This window comes from Pelobates fuscus, chromosome 5 (assembly GCF_036172605.1).
Source record: "Pelobates fuscus isolate aPelFus1 chromosome 5, aPelFus1.pri, whole genome shotgun sequence".
NCBI lineage: Eukaryota > Metazoa > Chordata > Amphibia > Anura > Pelobatidae > Pelobates > Pelobates fuscus.
The window spans coordinates 28,184,213-28,199,829 of NC_086321.1; the positions used below are offsets into that span (position 1 = coordinate 28,184,213).

Below are 15,617 nucleotides of genomic sequence, written 5' to 3' on the forward strand. Positions count from 1 at the left end.
TCTAATTTGCAATAAAGACCATTAGCAAGAAGGGTCTTCAGAACTGTTGTAACATGTCTGTGATGAGCGTGAATGTCAGTAGAATATATTAAAATGTCATCCAAGTACACAATAACAAATGAGTGAATAAAGTCCCTTAAGACATCATTAATAAATTCTTGGAACACTGCTGGGGCATTGCAAAGCCCAAATGGCATGACGGTATACTCATAATGACCTGACCGAGTGTTAAAGGCTGTCTTCCATTCGTGGTCCTTTTTAATACGTATCAAATTGTATGCTCCTCTAAGATCTAATTTGGTGAATACCGTAGCATGTTTGAGCCTGTCAAACAATTCTGTTATTAGAGGTATAGGGTAAGCATTTTTGATGGTGATCTTGTTAAGACCTCTATAATCAATGCAAGGTCTTAAATCACCTTCTTTCTTTGATACAAAGAAGAACCCCGCTCCAGCCGGAGAAGAGGATCTTCTAATAAATCCCTTGTCTAATGACTCTTTAATGTACTCCTCCATGACACGGTTTTCTTGAACCGATAGGGGGTACACCCTGCCCTTAGGAGGTATAGTACCAGGCAACAAATCAATAGCACAATCGTAGGGTCTGTGAGGCGGTAATTTGTCAGCCTCTCTTTTATCAAAGACAGTCTTTAAAGTTAAATACTGAGAGGGTATTGTCGTAGATAAAGGAGGAACAGTAGGAACGTTAATAGAATTCACAGGCGTGACTTCAATAGTACATGACTCATGGCAGGCTTCACTCCATGATTTTATCTGCCCTGTCTCCCAGTCAAAAATGGGATTGTGGGCACGTAACCATGGATACCCTAACACCAACTGTGAAGAGGGAGAGGTGATGACCTGGAACCGAATGGTTTCATAGTGTAGAACCCCTGTGTACATGTGTAGCGGTGCAGTCTCGTGAGTAACAACAGGAGATATCAATGGTCTACCATCTATGGCCTCAACGGCCAAGGGTATCTCCTTCTCTCTGATGGGAATATTGTTTCTCTTTACAAAACCAGAGTCTATAAAGTTCTCGGCTGCCCCAGAATCAACCAGGGCGTCTATGTTTTCAACCATACAACTCTCTCCCATATGTAAAGAAACAGGGAGAAGCAGTCGGTTAGGAGGCAATGTAGGAGACTTAGAAATCACACCCAAGGCCAGTCCCCTATAAGGTCTTAGGTGCGAGAGTTTTCCGGGAGCAGAGGACACTCCTTTACCATATGGTCTCTCTTACCACAATATAGGCAGAGTCCCTCCCTTCTCCTATGTAATTTCTCAGTATCTGAGAGTTTGGCAACCCCTAATTGCATAGGTTCCTCTTCAGATACTTTAACACTCTCCGGTATATTAACTCTGGGTTGAATAGGTGTAACAAAACGTCTATTCCTGTTCTTAGTATAGAGCCTGTCACGAATCCTATTATCTATATCGATGAGGTAGTCAATAAGGTCCTCTAAGGCAATAGGAAGCTCCTTAGCTGCTACCTCATCCAATATAGAGTCTGATAAACCTTCCATGAAGGCCGTAGTTAACCCATTATTGGTCCAATCGACCTGTGAGGCAAGGGTACGAAACTGTATAGCGTAATCAGCCACAGACCTAGAACCCTGTTTAACCCTCATTAATGCTCTAGCGGCATTCTTAGACCTTTTCATAGTATCAAAAGTTCTGCGAAAAGCTGTTAGGAAACTGTGAAAGTTATGCACCATAGGTCCATTAGCCTCCCAAATAGGGTTTGCCCATTCAAGTGCTTTGTCGGTAAGTTGGTGCATAAAGAACCCAACTTTAGACCTCTCTGTGGGAAATGAACGTGGATACATTTCAAAATGAAACTCTATTTGGTTAATGAACCCTCTGCATGTCTTAGAATCCCCTCCATACCTGGGAGGAGGCGTTAAATGTGCTGTAGCGTTAGGCATAGTCGATACTTCAGGAAGCAGGGGTGCAGGAGGGTTAGGTGCGGTTGCTGGAATGGTTCTAGCTAAGAGCGTCTGGAGAGCCTGAGCTATTTGATCCATACGGTGATCCTGCTCTACAAATCTAGCCTCATGGGTCGCCATCTGTTGAGCTAAATCTGCGGGGTCCATGGCCCTATCGTAATGTAACGAGTATATACCCCTACACGCAGGATCCAGCCTAACAGAAGACAGTACAGAGGAGAGATACGTCTACCGGACCTTAGAGTGGCCGGACTCGACGTAATAGGATAAGACAGAGTCAGGAACGATCCGAGGTCAAGGGCACAAAGAGACAGCGTAAACGAAAACTAGCCGGGGACTGGTACACAGGAATCAGCAAGCCGGCAAACAGTACAGAATAGGATAAAGCGAAAACGAAGTCAGAATACAAAGCCAAGGTCAAATACGGAGAAACACAACTGAACACAACAAGCACTAAAGGGAACTGTAGCAGAAACCACGATAGGGCAACGAACTAAGGGAAAAGGGTAAGTATAAGTAGCCTTCAAACTAATGTGATTGGCTCCTGTCACTTCCACTCCCCCAACAGGTAAGTGTATGGGGTGATTGGCATGACAGGAGCCAATGGGAGCCTTTTTGCAATTTAGGCTCCCACTGTCTCTTTAAGAGCGCGCCCGAGGTTCGCGGCGCGCTCTTAGCTGCAGGCGGGACACGTGACCGCTTCTCGCGGTCACTGCCCGCCTTCCTGTCTGAACAGTCGGACGAGCCGCGCGCGGCTCGTGCAGCCGCAGGACCGCGCGCGGCTTGAAGAGAGGACCGCGTCCGGCCCCCGGATAAGGTAAGTACCGCTACATTGCATGTCTAACACCATAACCACTAATAATTGTATTGTGACCTTAAATTGTACTTTGACCTATGCTAACCGTACTGTAACTGCTGTTTGTAAAGACGATGTTACTGGGGTGTGTTATAGACGGGTAATTCATATATAGAGAATTATAGCGTGGGTGACGGTATAGTTTCGCCAAAGGGCATAATATCGATTACTTAGTGACTGGTGTAACAGCTGTGTGTGTACGGGAATTCCCTGAGTGTTTTTATTGTGTTATTGTGTACGTTTCACTTGGTAACTGTACCACGTGGTGCTGTTGCCGAAGGAACGGGTGTGACTGTTGAATAGAGTGTGTGTATAGCATTCGTTGTCAACGACGCTCCATTGATAAGTATGGGCGCGTCGGAGTCGACGATTTTGGATCCCTTAGGATGTATGGTAAAGAATTTTAAAAAGGGATTTACAGTATGTGATTTTGGGGTTAAAATGTCTCCTGCACGTTTGATCACTTTGTGTACTAGGGAATGGCCTACTTTGGTTGCCGCATGGCCGCCACGTGGCAGTTTGAATCTGGTACAGCGTGTACACGTGGCTGTATCAGGTAGGCCTGAACTTTACGGACAGTTTCCATACATTGATTGTTGGAGGCAGGCCGTAAACGACTTGCCAAGATGGGTCCGAATATGCCACGAGGAGCAATGTCGCCTCATGGTGGCCAGGACTCGTTTGTCCACTAAGGCCATGGTTAAGCCCATTTTGGACACGCCCCCTGAGTCCGAGATCCCTATGCCGCCCCCTTACTTCTCTGCAGGGGGAAGTGATACAAGTACAGGAAGTTCCACACCCCCTCCCCCGTTGTCCCCATCTACTTCCTCCTCCAGCTCAGAATCCACCCCACGCTATACTAAACCTCCCCTTCCGGTACCAGCCCCCGTTAAGCTCACCTATCCCGATTTGGCGCCACTTCAAGCTTCCGGTCAGGCTTCCTCTAGCCCGGCTCGGAATATTTTATTCACCGGCCTTCCCTATGATAAAGCTTCTACATCTGCACGTCTTATTACCCCCCGAACGGAACCCCTAACCGACGCCCCTCCACGAAGCCCTATACTAACCCGACAACTGACCGGAACCCAAAAACCTAAACATTACCAGATGCCTCTTCGTTTGAATCCTGGGTCAGCTTACCTTAATGATGTAGGTCAAATGGTGGATGCTGACCCAGTCTTCGTATATGTCCCATTCACGACTACCGATCTCTTGAATTGGAAGACCCACAATTCCTCGTATACTGAAAAGCCACAAGCCATGACCGACCTGTTCACCTCGATAGTCCAGACGCATAATCCAACTTGGGCTGATTGCCAGCAATTATTAATGACATTGTTTAACAATGAGGAGAGGACTAGGATAAACCAAGCGGCTTTTAAAGCGCTGGAGGAAGAAGCCCGTACTTTAAACCAAGCAAATCCAGCAGCATGGGCCGCAACTCATTATCCTAATACCGATCCCGACTGGAATGTTAATGGCGCAGATATGCTTCATCTAAAAGCCTATAGAGACGCTATAATTGCTGGCATGAAAGCCGGAGGGAAGAAAGCCATAAATATGTCGAAGACGGTTGAGGTGATTCAGAAAAGTGATGAAGCGCCTAGTGTCTTTTATGACCGATTATTGGAGGCATACCGTCTGTATACCCCCTTTAATCCGGAAGACACTGAGAATTCCCGAATGGTAAACTCTGCCTTTGTCAGCCAAGCTTACGGAGATATTAAGCGCAAGCTACAGAAGTTAGAAGGGTTTGCAGGAATGTCCATCACCCAACTAATGGAGGTAGCAAATAAGGTGTATATGAATAGGGAATCAGAAAGTAAGAAAGAGGAAGAGTGCAAGATGCGTAAAAAGGCGGATATGCTAGCGGTAGCGATCGCAGGCGTAGATAGACGGGGCCCAGATAGAGGCGATAGTAGGTGGAATAGGGAACCCCTGAGTAGGAATCAGTGCGCGTATTGTAGAGAAGAAGGGCATTGGAGAAGCGAGTGTCCAAAAAGAGAGCAATACGAGAGAGACCAACCCAGGGCAGGATATGGAAATTTTAGAGGCAGAGCGAGAGGTAGAGGAGGTCCCGGAGGGAGTAATAGTAATAACAGAGGAAGTGTAAGAGAAGACAGATATTATCCCGCAGCGCAAAGGTCCCGCGATAGAGAAGATAGGGACTTTGTAGGATTGGCTGACACGGTCATGGAGGACTATTGATACCGACCGGGCTCCATCCCCCTTGGTAGAGCGGAGCCTATGGTCGATGTATCAATAGGGGGAAAAAGGAGTGCATTCATGATCGACACTGGTGCTGAACATTCGGTGGTGACTGACCTAGTTGCTCCTCCATCCGGAAGAACTATTACCGTAATAGGAGCGACTGGAAGGAGTGCTGCAAAACCGGTTCTTAAAAGTCGACTCTGTACATTGGGAGGCCACGTAGTAAAACATCAATTCCTTTACATGCCTGAATGTCCAGTCCAATTGCTGGGACATGATTTGCTATCCAAATTACAAGCGCAGATTACGTTCCTACCAAACGGAACAACATCCTTAAAGTTTAATGGACCTTCAGGTATTATGACATTATCCGTACCAAAGGAAGAAGAGTGGCGACTTTATACAGCGTTGACTAGCCAAAACCCTAAGAGTGATGAATCCTTATTCAACATACCAGGAGTTTGGGCAGAGAACAACCCACCAGGACTGGCCCGCAATATTCCACCCATTCGAATCGAACTAAAGCTTGGGGTTTATCCAGTGAGCCTACGGCAATATCACATCCCGCAGAAGGCTAAGAAAAATATTCAATCTTATCTGGATAAGTTCATACGGTATGGTATCCTAAAATTCTGTACTTCCCCCTGGAACACCCCATTGCTGCCTGTTCAAAAGCCCGGTACAGATGCGTATCGTCCTGTGCAGGACTTGAGAGCAGTCAATGATGCGGTTGTCAGTATACATCCAGTTGTGCCCAATCCGTATAACCTGCTTGCTTTAATTCCAGGCGGGGCTACCTATTTTACAGTCTTAGACCTCAAAGATGCCTTCTTTTGCCTCCGAATTGCCGCAGAAAGCCAATGTATCTTCGCTTTCCAATGGGAAAATGCTGTAACGGGCTCGAAACGCCAGATGACTTGGACAAGACTGCCCCAAGGGTTTAAAAACTCACCGACCCTATTTGGTTCAGCTCTGAGTCAAGATCTACTGGATTTCAAGTCCATCCCAGGAGAGTGTGTATTATTACAATATGTAGACGACTTGTTGATAGCAGCAGTTACAAGAGAAATATGTCAGCAAGCAACACACGATCTACTACACATTCTCTGGAAGGCAGGATACAAGGTGTCTAGGAAAAAGGCCCAGTTGTGTCTGCCAACTGTCAAATATCTGGGATTCCATATCTCTGAAGGTCAAAGAATAATGGGTCCAGAGAGAAAAGAAGCTGTGTGCCAAATACCAACACCCAAGAATAGAAGACAAGTGCGAGAGTTCTTGGGGGCAGCAGGCTTCTGTAGGATATGGATTCCCAGTTACGCAATATTGGCAAAACCTCTGTATGCAGCTATCAAGGGTACAGAACACGACCCCTTCCTATGGACTCAAGAACAGCAAACGGCATTTGAAGATGTGAAGAGGGCTTTGATGAGTGCCCCAGCATTAGGTCTACCTGATCTCACATGACCATTCTACCTGTATGTACACGAGCAAAGAAGAATGGCTGTGGGAGTATTGACACAGTACTTGGGATCATGGCAAAGACCTGTTGCCTATATGTCTAAGCAACTGGACGCAGTGGCCAGCGGTCTTCCACCTTGTCTAAGAGCCGTAGCTGCAGCCGCCCTGCTGGTAGCTGAAGCCGATAAACTCACTCTGGGTCAAGAACTTTATGTACGAGTTCCACATGCAGTACAGACGTTGTTGGATTACAAAGGAAATCATTGGTTTAGTAACAGCCGTATGACCAAGTATCAAGCAATGTTGTGTGAAAACCCAAGAGTGCATTTAGAGACTGTAAATACCTTAAATCCAGCTACCCTTCTGCCGCAACCTACTGAAAGTCAACACGATTGTTTGGAAGTGATGGATTAAGTATTTTCAAGTAGACCAGATCTTCGTGATTTTCCCATCCAGAACCCCGATGTCCAATATTATACAGACGGCAGTAGTTATGTGAAAGAGGGGATTCGCTATGCAGGATACGCAGTAACAACGATAGATAAGGTGATAGAAGCTCAGCCACTGTCAAAAGGAACATCAGCACAAAAGGCAGAATTGATAGCACTGACACGAGCGTTACAATTGGCTGAAGGTTTAAGAGTGAACATCTACACGGACTCCAAGTATGCGTTTTTAACCACTCATGCCCACGGAGCTTTGTATAAAGAAAGAGGACTATTGAATTCAGAGGGCAAAGAAATCAAGTACGCAGCTGAAATCCTACAACTATTGGAAGCAGTGTGGGAGCCGAAAGAAGTCGGTATTATACATTGTCGAGCGCATCTGAGAGGAGATGGTGATGTAACCAAAGGAAATCGGATGGCAGATAGTGCAGCTAAGCGTGCCGCTGAATCAGGAAGACAGGAATATGTGGAACATATAGCTGCTCTTATTCCAACTCCACTGTCTCAATGGACTCCAGTTTATACAGCTCAAGAAGAGGAGTGGTTAAAGACTGAATCTGGAAAGTATTTGGAGAACAAATGGTATCAGTTAGAAGATGGGAGAATAGTTATTCCAGCATCACTAGCGGTAGAAATCGTCCAAAACTATCATAACGGGACGCATTCTGGAAGAGAGAGTACAGAAGAATCTCTAAGAAAACATTTCTACATACCAAGATTGTCCAACTTAACTCAAGCCATTGTACGAAGATGTGTAACGTGTGCTAAAAATAATGCAAGGCAAGGACCAGTAAAGCCACCAGGAGTTCAGTATATGGGGGGACTCCCTATGTCCGATCTACAAATTGACTATACAGTAATGCGTAAATCTGGTGGACATCGCTACCTACTAGTAGTTGTGTGCACCTATTCAGGCTGGGTAGAAGCATGTCCTACTCGTACAGAAAAAGCAGGAGAAGTTGTGAGATTCCTGCTACGAGAAATAATACCCCGATATGGACTACCCTGCTCTATAGGATCGGACAATGGTCCAGCTTTTGTTCATCAGTGCCTACAACAACTGACTCATATGCTTGGTATAAAGTGGAGACTTCATACGGCATATAGACCTCAGAGTTCTGGTAAAGTAGAGAGAATGAATAGAACTATTAAGAACCAGTTGGCAAAGATGTGTCAGGAAACCCAACTTAAGTGGAACGTTCTTTTGCCCATAGCTCTGTTGCGAATTCGCAGTACACCTACCAGAAGGATGGGTCTCTCTCCTTTTGAAATCATGTATGGGCGTCCACCTCCCGTACTTGGTAACTTAAGGGGGGATTTGAGTCAGTTGGGAGAAGGAATTACCCGGCAGCAGGTTGTAGAGTTGGGTAAAACTATGGAGGAGGTACAGAAATGGGTACAAGATAGATTACCTGTGAATATTTATCCCCCTGTTCATAGTTACCACCCAGGAGACCAAGTGTGGATTAAAGAGTGGAATAATGTACTGTTAGGGCCCAAGTGGAGAGGTCCTTATGTTGTTCTTTTGTCTACCCCTACAGCGATAAAAGTGGCCGAAGTGACTCCGTGGATTCATCACTCCAGGGTTAAACCAGCAGCGGTAGATTCTTGGCAAGCTACATCAGATCCAGAGAATCCCTGCAAGATCCGGTTAAAGCGCACAACTCAGTCGGAGTGACGAGGAAACTTGTGGATTACAAATTTTATTGTTTCAGAGATTGGTAAGTGAGTGTTTAGACGGCCATAATAAAGCCTGTCCACTCACCGACGTGTAATTTAAAAGCCAGGAAAGTCTCGAAGGGACCCCTGTGAAGACGAGCAGAACTCCATTCCTGCAGCCCTTACATCCTGGAAGCTGAGGTGCCATCGCACGGACGAAGACTGAGGATGCAGCCGACGAAAGATGTGCTTGTGATAATGTTTATTTATATGTATTTTTATATTCAGGAAGGTAGAGGTACCGACACTCCTAGCTGTGAGGTATGCATTAAGACTACAAGAACAGGTAACCATATTTCCCAGACCCTAATTTGGCATTCGCAATATGAATGTAAAGGAGATGTGTCTAGGTGTAGATACTTAAATATAGAGTATAGTGTATGCCATTTAGGGATAGGAGAACCTAGGTGCTTCAATCCGGAGTATCAACCCCGTACAATTTGGTTGACTCTCAGGAATGGAGATCCTCAGGGGACCCTAATAAACAAAACGGTGTTAGAATCCGTACATTCTTCGGGTGTTCTGCTATTTGATGCATGTAAAGCAATATCAGGTGGTAGAAAGCCGTGGAATGTATGTGGGGATCTTAGATGGGAGAGAACGTATGGGTCTAATGATAAATATATATGTCCCAGTAGTAAAAATAAGTAAGTAAGTATCCTAGATGCCCAAATAGAGAATATTTTTTTGCCCATATTGGTCTTGTGTGGGGTGGGCAACTTGGGGACAGACAGCAGACAAGGACATGATTGTGACTAAGTTGCCTACCAATCCATACTGTAAGTCTACGGAATGCAATCCAGTCCATATTCTTATAAATAATCCTGACCAATTCTTAGATAGATATGGTAATTTATTTGGGTTTCAAATATACGGGACGGGTTTAGACCCTGGGACAGTATTGTTTATAGGGATAGAGACCGATACGGTAACCTCCCAAACTCATCAGGTATTCCATTCGTTTTATGAAGAGATGAGTATAGATAAAAAGATCCCTCATAACGCTAAAAACCTGTTCATAGATTTAGCTGAGAGTATTGCCGGTAGTCTTAATGTAACCAACTGCTATGTGTGTGGAGGTACTAACATGGGAGACCAATGGCCTTGGGAAGCAAAGGAGGTAATGTCCGGTTCTGAGGCAGTTGAACAATTAATATCCTCACAAGCCGATTATCAGATGAGTGTTAGAGGTAAATCCGAGTGGAGATTAAAGACCTCCATCATAGGTTATGTTTGCATAGCAAGGAAAGGAATGATGTTTAATACTTCTGTAGGAGAGTTAACTTGTCTAGGGCAAAAAGCTTATGATGATGATATAAAAAATACAACTTGGTGGTCGGCTTCAAATGTCTCAGAACCATCTAACCCGTTTGCAAGATATGCCAATTTAAAGGACGTATGGTTTGATTTATCTATCATATCTAGTTGGAAAGCCCCAGCAAATTTGTACTGGATCTGTGGTAAGAAAGCCTATTCGGAGTTGCCACAGGACTGGGAAGGGGCATGTGTGTTGGGTATGCTCAAACCATCCTTCTTCTTGTTACCTATTGAAACAGGTGAGACTTTGGGTGTTAAAGTGTATGATGTGAATCATAGGAAGAAAAGGGGACCCATAGAGATAGGCGCCTGGGAAGATGATGAATGGCCTCCCCAGCGTATGATAGATTATTATGGGCCAGCCACATGGGCAGAGGATGGTACTTTCGGATATAGAACCCCAATTTATATGCTCAACCGCATTATAAGGTTACAGGCGGTGGTTGAGATAATTATTAATGAGACCTCACAAGCGCTCAATCTTCTAGCGAAGCATAATACCAGGATGAGGACAGCAGTGTACCAAAATAGATTAGCCTTGGATTACCTATTGGCAGTAGAGGGAGGTGTATGTGGGAAGTTTAACCTGAGCAATTGCTGTCTTCAAATAGATGACGAAGGGCAAGCAATAGCTGAGCTTACTAGCCATATGGTTAAACTAGCACATGTGCCTACTCAGGTATGGAAAGGGTACAATCCAAGTAGTTGGTTTGGTAACTGGTATGAGCAGTTTGGAGGGCTTAAGGCATTGGTAGGCGGAGTCATACTGATTTTAATGTTGTGTCTGCTCCTGCCTTGTCTTATTCCCTTAGTGGTTAGGTCTGTGCAAAGCCTGATAGAAAATATAGCATAAAGGAAGGCTGCAGCACAGATAATGGCTATATATAAATATGAGGCTCTAGATCAGGGAGAACCAATGCAGGAAGAGGAGTGTTGAGTGATTCACATCATAAGAAAAGTCTGGTCTGGTTCATGGTAACCTGAGGTGTATGCAAACCAAGGTTAAGTGATGCCTCAAGTAATTGTGAAATATCAAGCGGCATCAAAGGGGGGAATGTGGTGGAATCTCGGTAGAAATAAATTTAGTAGGCCAAGATTACCACGTGGCATGTGTACGTGCATATGCTGACGTATCGGTCGGTTGGTTGCACGTGGCAAGATACGATCAGTAGTGTACGGAGCATGTGCAGGAATACCGGATGTAGTATTCCCCTCCTCCATTGTGCTGGACAGGCCATGCGGTCAAGCAGGAAGTTAGTTCTTGTTCGTATTGATTGGTCAAGAGAATGTGCGGGTGGAGCTTAATATGGGAGGAGTTATGTGCCTATATAAGGAGCCTGCACTATTGTCCGGGGCTCAGAACTTGCTGTATTTTGGTGACATTAGTCCCTCTGAGTCCCGATCGGTGAACCGAATAAAGAATCTCTTCCTTCCTGAAGAAACCTGTGTCCATCTCTCTGTGCTTGGCTTCCGTCAGTTTCTCCGGTATCAATGATGCTTGGGAGGTATGATTGTTTTAGTGTTTTTGGTCGATAAGATTCTGTAAATAGGCCCATCATAATTGTCAGCACCAGGCCCACTGGGCTCTTAATCTGGCCCTGACTGACAGGCATACTGACACATACACTGACACACACATATACTGACAGACAACCTACTAACATACACATACACTGTCAGACATACTGAGACACACAGACATTCACTGACCGACTCACATACATACTGACAGACAAGCTACTGACACACACATACACTGTCAGACATACTGAGACACACAGACATTCACTGACAAACATACATACTGACAGACACACAAACATACTGACAGAGAAGCTACTGACACACACATTCACTGTCAGACATACTGAGACACACAGACATGCACTGACAGACACACAGACATACTGACAGACAGACATACTGACACATTCACTCTTTTAAATCTACTCCCCGTTTCCTACCTTAAAGGATTGCTTCCCTGGTATCCAGAGTGGTGGCTGAGGCTGTTGGGGGTTGCCGACTGACAATCCGAACCAGCCCCCCTCCTCTCTGCTTCCCTGGTGTGGTCTATCCTGTGCGTCTCTCTCTGGGAGGAAGTGACTCACCGCAATCACTTCCTCCCATGCTGCCAAAAGGCAAAGGGACTGCTGTTAAAGGGCCACAGCGCACGACCAGGCCCCTGTTTACAATTGCCCATCGGGTGGCCCATGGTGCATGGGCCGTGGGCCTCCTTAGTGTGCATCCTCAGGATGCACAGGGGGCCCATGGGGGAGGGGAGGGGGTGGAGAAAGTTGTTGAGGGCAGCAGGACCCACAGGGCAGCTGCCTTGGGCCCCCTAGAAGTAAAAGAGCCCGGGGCAGCTGCCCTGTTTGCAGCTGCCCTGCGTTAAAGATGGCCCTGGTTTCACATGGTCTGCGGTTGTGAGGCCGGTTGGATGTACTGCCAAATTCTCTGAAAGGCCTTTGGAGATGACTTATGGTAGATAAATGAACATTGAATTCACGGGCAACAGCTCTGGTGGACATTCCTGCAGTCTGCATGCCAATTGTACGCTCCCTCAAAACTTGCAACATCTGTGACATTGTGCTGGGTGATAAAACTGCACATTTTAGAGTGGCCTTTTATTGTGGCCAGCCTAAGGCACACCTGTGCAATAATCATGCTGTCTAATCAGCATCTTGATATGCCACACCTGTGAGGTGGATGGATTATCTCGGAAAGGAGAAGTGCTCACTACAGATTTAGACAGATTTGTGAACATAATTTGAGAGAAACAGGCCTTTGGTGTTCATAAAAAAAAGTCATAGATCCTCAAGTTCAGCTCATGAAAAGTGGGGGCAAAAACAAAAGTGTTGTGTTTATCATTTTGTTCAATGTATATATGTATATATATATATATATATATATGTGTGTGTGTGTATATTTATATAAACATATAAATATGGGATGTGGAGTGCACTGAGGAAACTGGCTATGGGGTAGTAAAAAGGGTAAACCCAGCCATGTTTGCACCCCTCCATTAACCCTTTTAAGGCAATGTATTCTATTGTTACAAAATAATACACAATTTATATCCCATCATTTAAAGGATTTAATTAAATGTGCAATATACTGTTGCAAGAAACCAAAGAATGGCACCTTGGGAAGGGATCAATGAGTTTTGGTTTATGCTGAGGCTTCAGTTTTTATTAGAAGCCCCCCTCCCCCCCCCTCCCCTCCCCCCTGATACTTGGCATTATTCAGCATTACAAGCATTTTTATACTGTAGGTTTGGTAAATAAGGCAATTGAGGGAGGCATTTGCTCAGAATATCCGTGGCCAGATAAATTTACACATAGAAAAGCTTTGGGCATATCCAGTGCCCTATCGTAATGACATTGCTTATACTTTGATCATGCCAATTGACCAGCAAGAATTGACTTCGGCACATTAACTGCACAATGAGATCGGAACCCTGCCTGTTTGATGATCAAAATGATGCCTCAAGATGTCTTGTGGAAAATGGCGACATTACAGAAATCATTTTCCAGTAATTGTACAATCTCAAGAAAGGCCGAAAGTGAGGTTATTCCACACATATTACGGACTTGCTGAATTCCGAAAGCTAAGTGTGGCAAATAATGTGTCACTCGTGAAAATGACCATCATTATAGTATTAACAAGCTGCTTTATTTGAACATGAAAGCCCTGTATCAAAACAACTGCCACTAAACATCAACCAATGTGACGGCAATGGTATGCATGAAAGAGAAGTTAGAGATTTGGATGATGTCTATTTGGGACACCGCTATATAATGTTAAAATTTTAAAAGATTTACTAAAAAAGACACCTGCACACCATACAAGAAAAGCAGCTTATTATAAACCTGGTGCGATATGTAATGAATCAAAGCAATGTGGATCATGATAACTCCAAATTGTAAGGAAGATATTGGGGGCACATCTATTCAACCCTAGAAATGTGTGCCAATCATTTGTTTACATAGAAGCAAGGGTTTTCCAGTTGTGCAAAAAAATCTAAGGGGCCAATCCGACATGGTTCCTGGCGGGCGCAAAGGACTCGGGGCGGTACTCAGATGAGGTTGGCATTTTGCCACCCTCACAAGTATAATTTTTAAACCATTGCCCAGGGTGGGGGAACAAAGAGAAAGGGGCATGCGGCAGAGGTAACTGCAGTGTAAGGAATACAATTTGGAAGCTTGTACGTGCTGAACTACATATCCCATAAATATTCTCTGGACCTCCTTTAACAAAAACAAAAAAACATTGTAGTCTTACAAGTATCAGCTACTTCCTATACAATCCAGTGCTCACCGTGGGAGGCTGCAAATCCTGGTTAATGAATTTCTTATATTATTATTATTATTTATATAGCGCCAGCAGAATTCCGTAGTGCTGTACAATGGATGATATAACCTAGTAATAGATAAAACTCCTCTTTGGAACATCCTTTTTCCATTAACTGTATCCATATATAAATAATTAGACAGACAGACAGACAGGCATGTAGATAGGTAGGTAGAGAGAGAGTGAGAGGAGAGAGAGAGAGAGAGAGGAGAGAGAGAGAGAGAGAGAGAGATTAACACTCGGTAGACCTACAATACATTGTTAAACATGTATAGAAGTTATTTCAGCTTCAGTTGGTATATTTCCCGAAGTATACTTTGTATTGCAAACAGTCTAAAAACCAAGAGAAAATCGTATTTTCTTCCGAAAATTAGCAGAGGCTTAAGGCTGTTCAGGTTAAGCTGACCCACTGTTATGTCAAGAGTCATTCACTTATCTTGAACGAGAACAAAGCAGTTCTGTTTTGAGTTTAGTATTTCAGCTACCTTGGAGAGCTCCTTTCAATAGAAAGAGGAAACATTTAAATGCAACGGCAAAAAACACTATAGTAATCGAGATGCTTGATTTTCCTTACCGCTGAGCTGGCGTTTAATTTTTATTCAATAACTGGAAGCTGAAAGTTTTACAAGCAAATGGTTATCTTTCAGTTCCCAAATGATTATTTATCACAAATATAAATTTCTATGAATTACAAACCAAATAAAATTGCTAAATTTAGGCCAAAATGCCAATACTGTTTTTAGTTTAGTCAGGGATTTTAACCTATATATTTCACATTCACCTTCAGGTTAATTCAGAGTACACGTGCATTCTTTTTCCATTAACGTCTTAAAGGGACACTATGGTCACCAGAACAACTACAGCTTCTTGAATTTGTTCTGGTGAGGAGAATCATTACCTTCAGGCTTTTTGCTGTAAACACTGTCTTTTCAGAGAAAATGCCGTGTTTACATTACAGCCTAGTGATAACTTCACTGGCCACTCCTCAGATGGCTGTTAGAGATCCTTCCTGGGTCATGGCTGCCTAAAATGCATCCAAACATTCAGTGTCTCCTCCCTCTGCATGCAGACACTGAACTTTCCTCATAGAGATTCATTGATTCAATTCATCTCTATGAGGAGATGCTGGTTGGCCAGGGCTGTGTTTGAATTGTGCTGGCTCTGCCCCTGATCTGTCTCTTTGTCAATCTTAGCCAATCCTATGGGAAGCATTGGGATTGGATCAGGCTACCACTTCTGATGATGTCAGCAGATTGCTTTTTTTTTTTTAGGCAAACAGCATGCATATCTCCAGTTCTCGGGCTTGAATACA

General features: G+C 44.3%; 1 protein-coding gene across 1 annotated transcript in view; it reads right to left on the minus strand.

The window, feature by feature from the left end:
- Positions 1-14,852, minus strand: part of RHOBTB3 (Rho related BTB domain containing 3) — a 92,050-nt gene extending 77,198 nt beyond the window's left edge. The window contains exon 1 of the mRNA XM_063453682.1: positions 14,791-14,852. Within this exon, the coding sequence (XP_063309752.1) occupies positions 14,791-14,825 (35 nt within the window). The 5' untranslated portion in view covers positions 14,826-14,852. The remainder of the gene's footprint in view (positions 1-14,790) is intronic.
- Between the last annotated feature and the right edge of the window lie 765 nt (positions 14,853-15,617).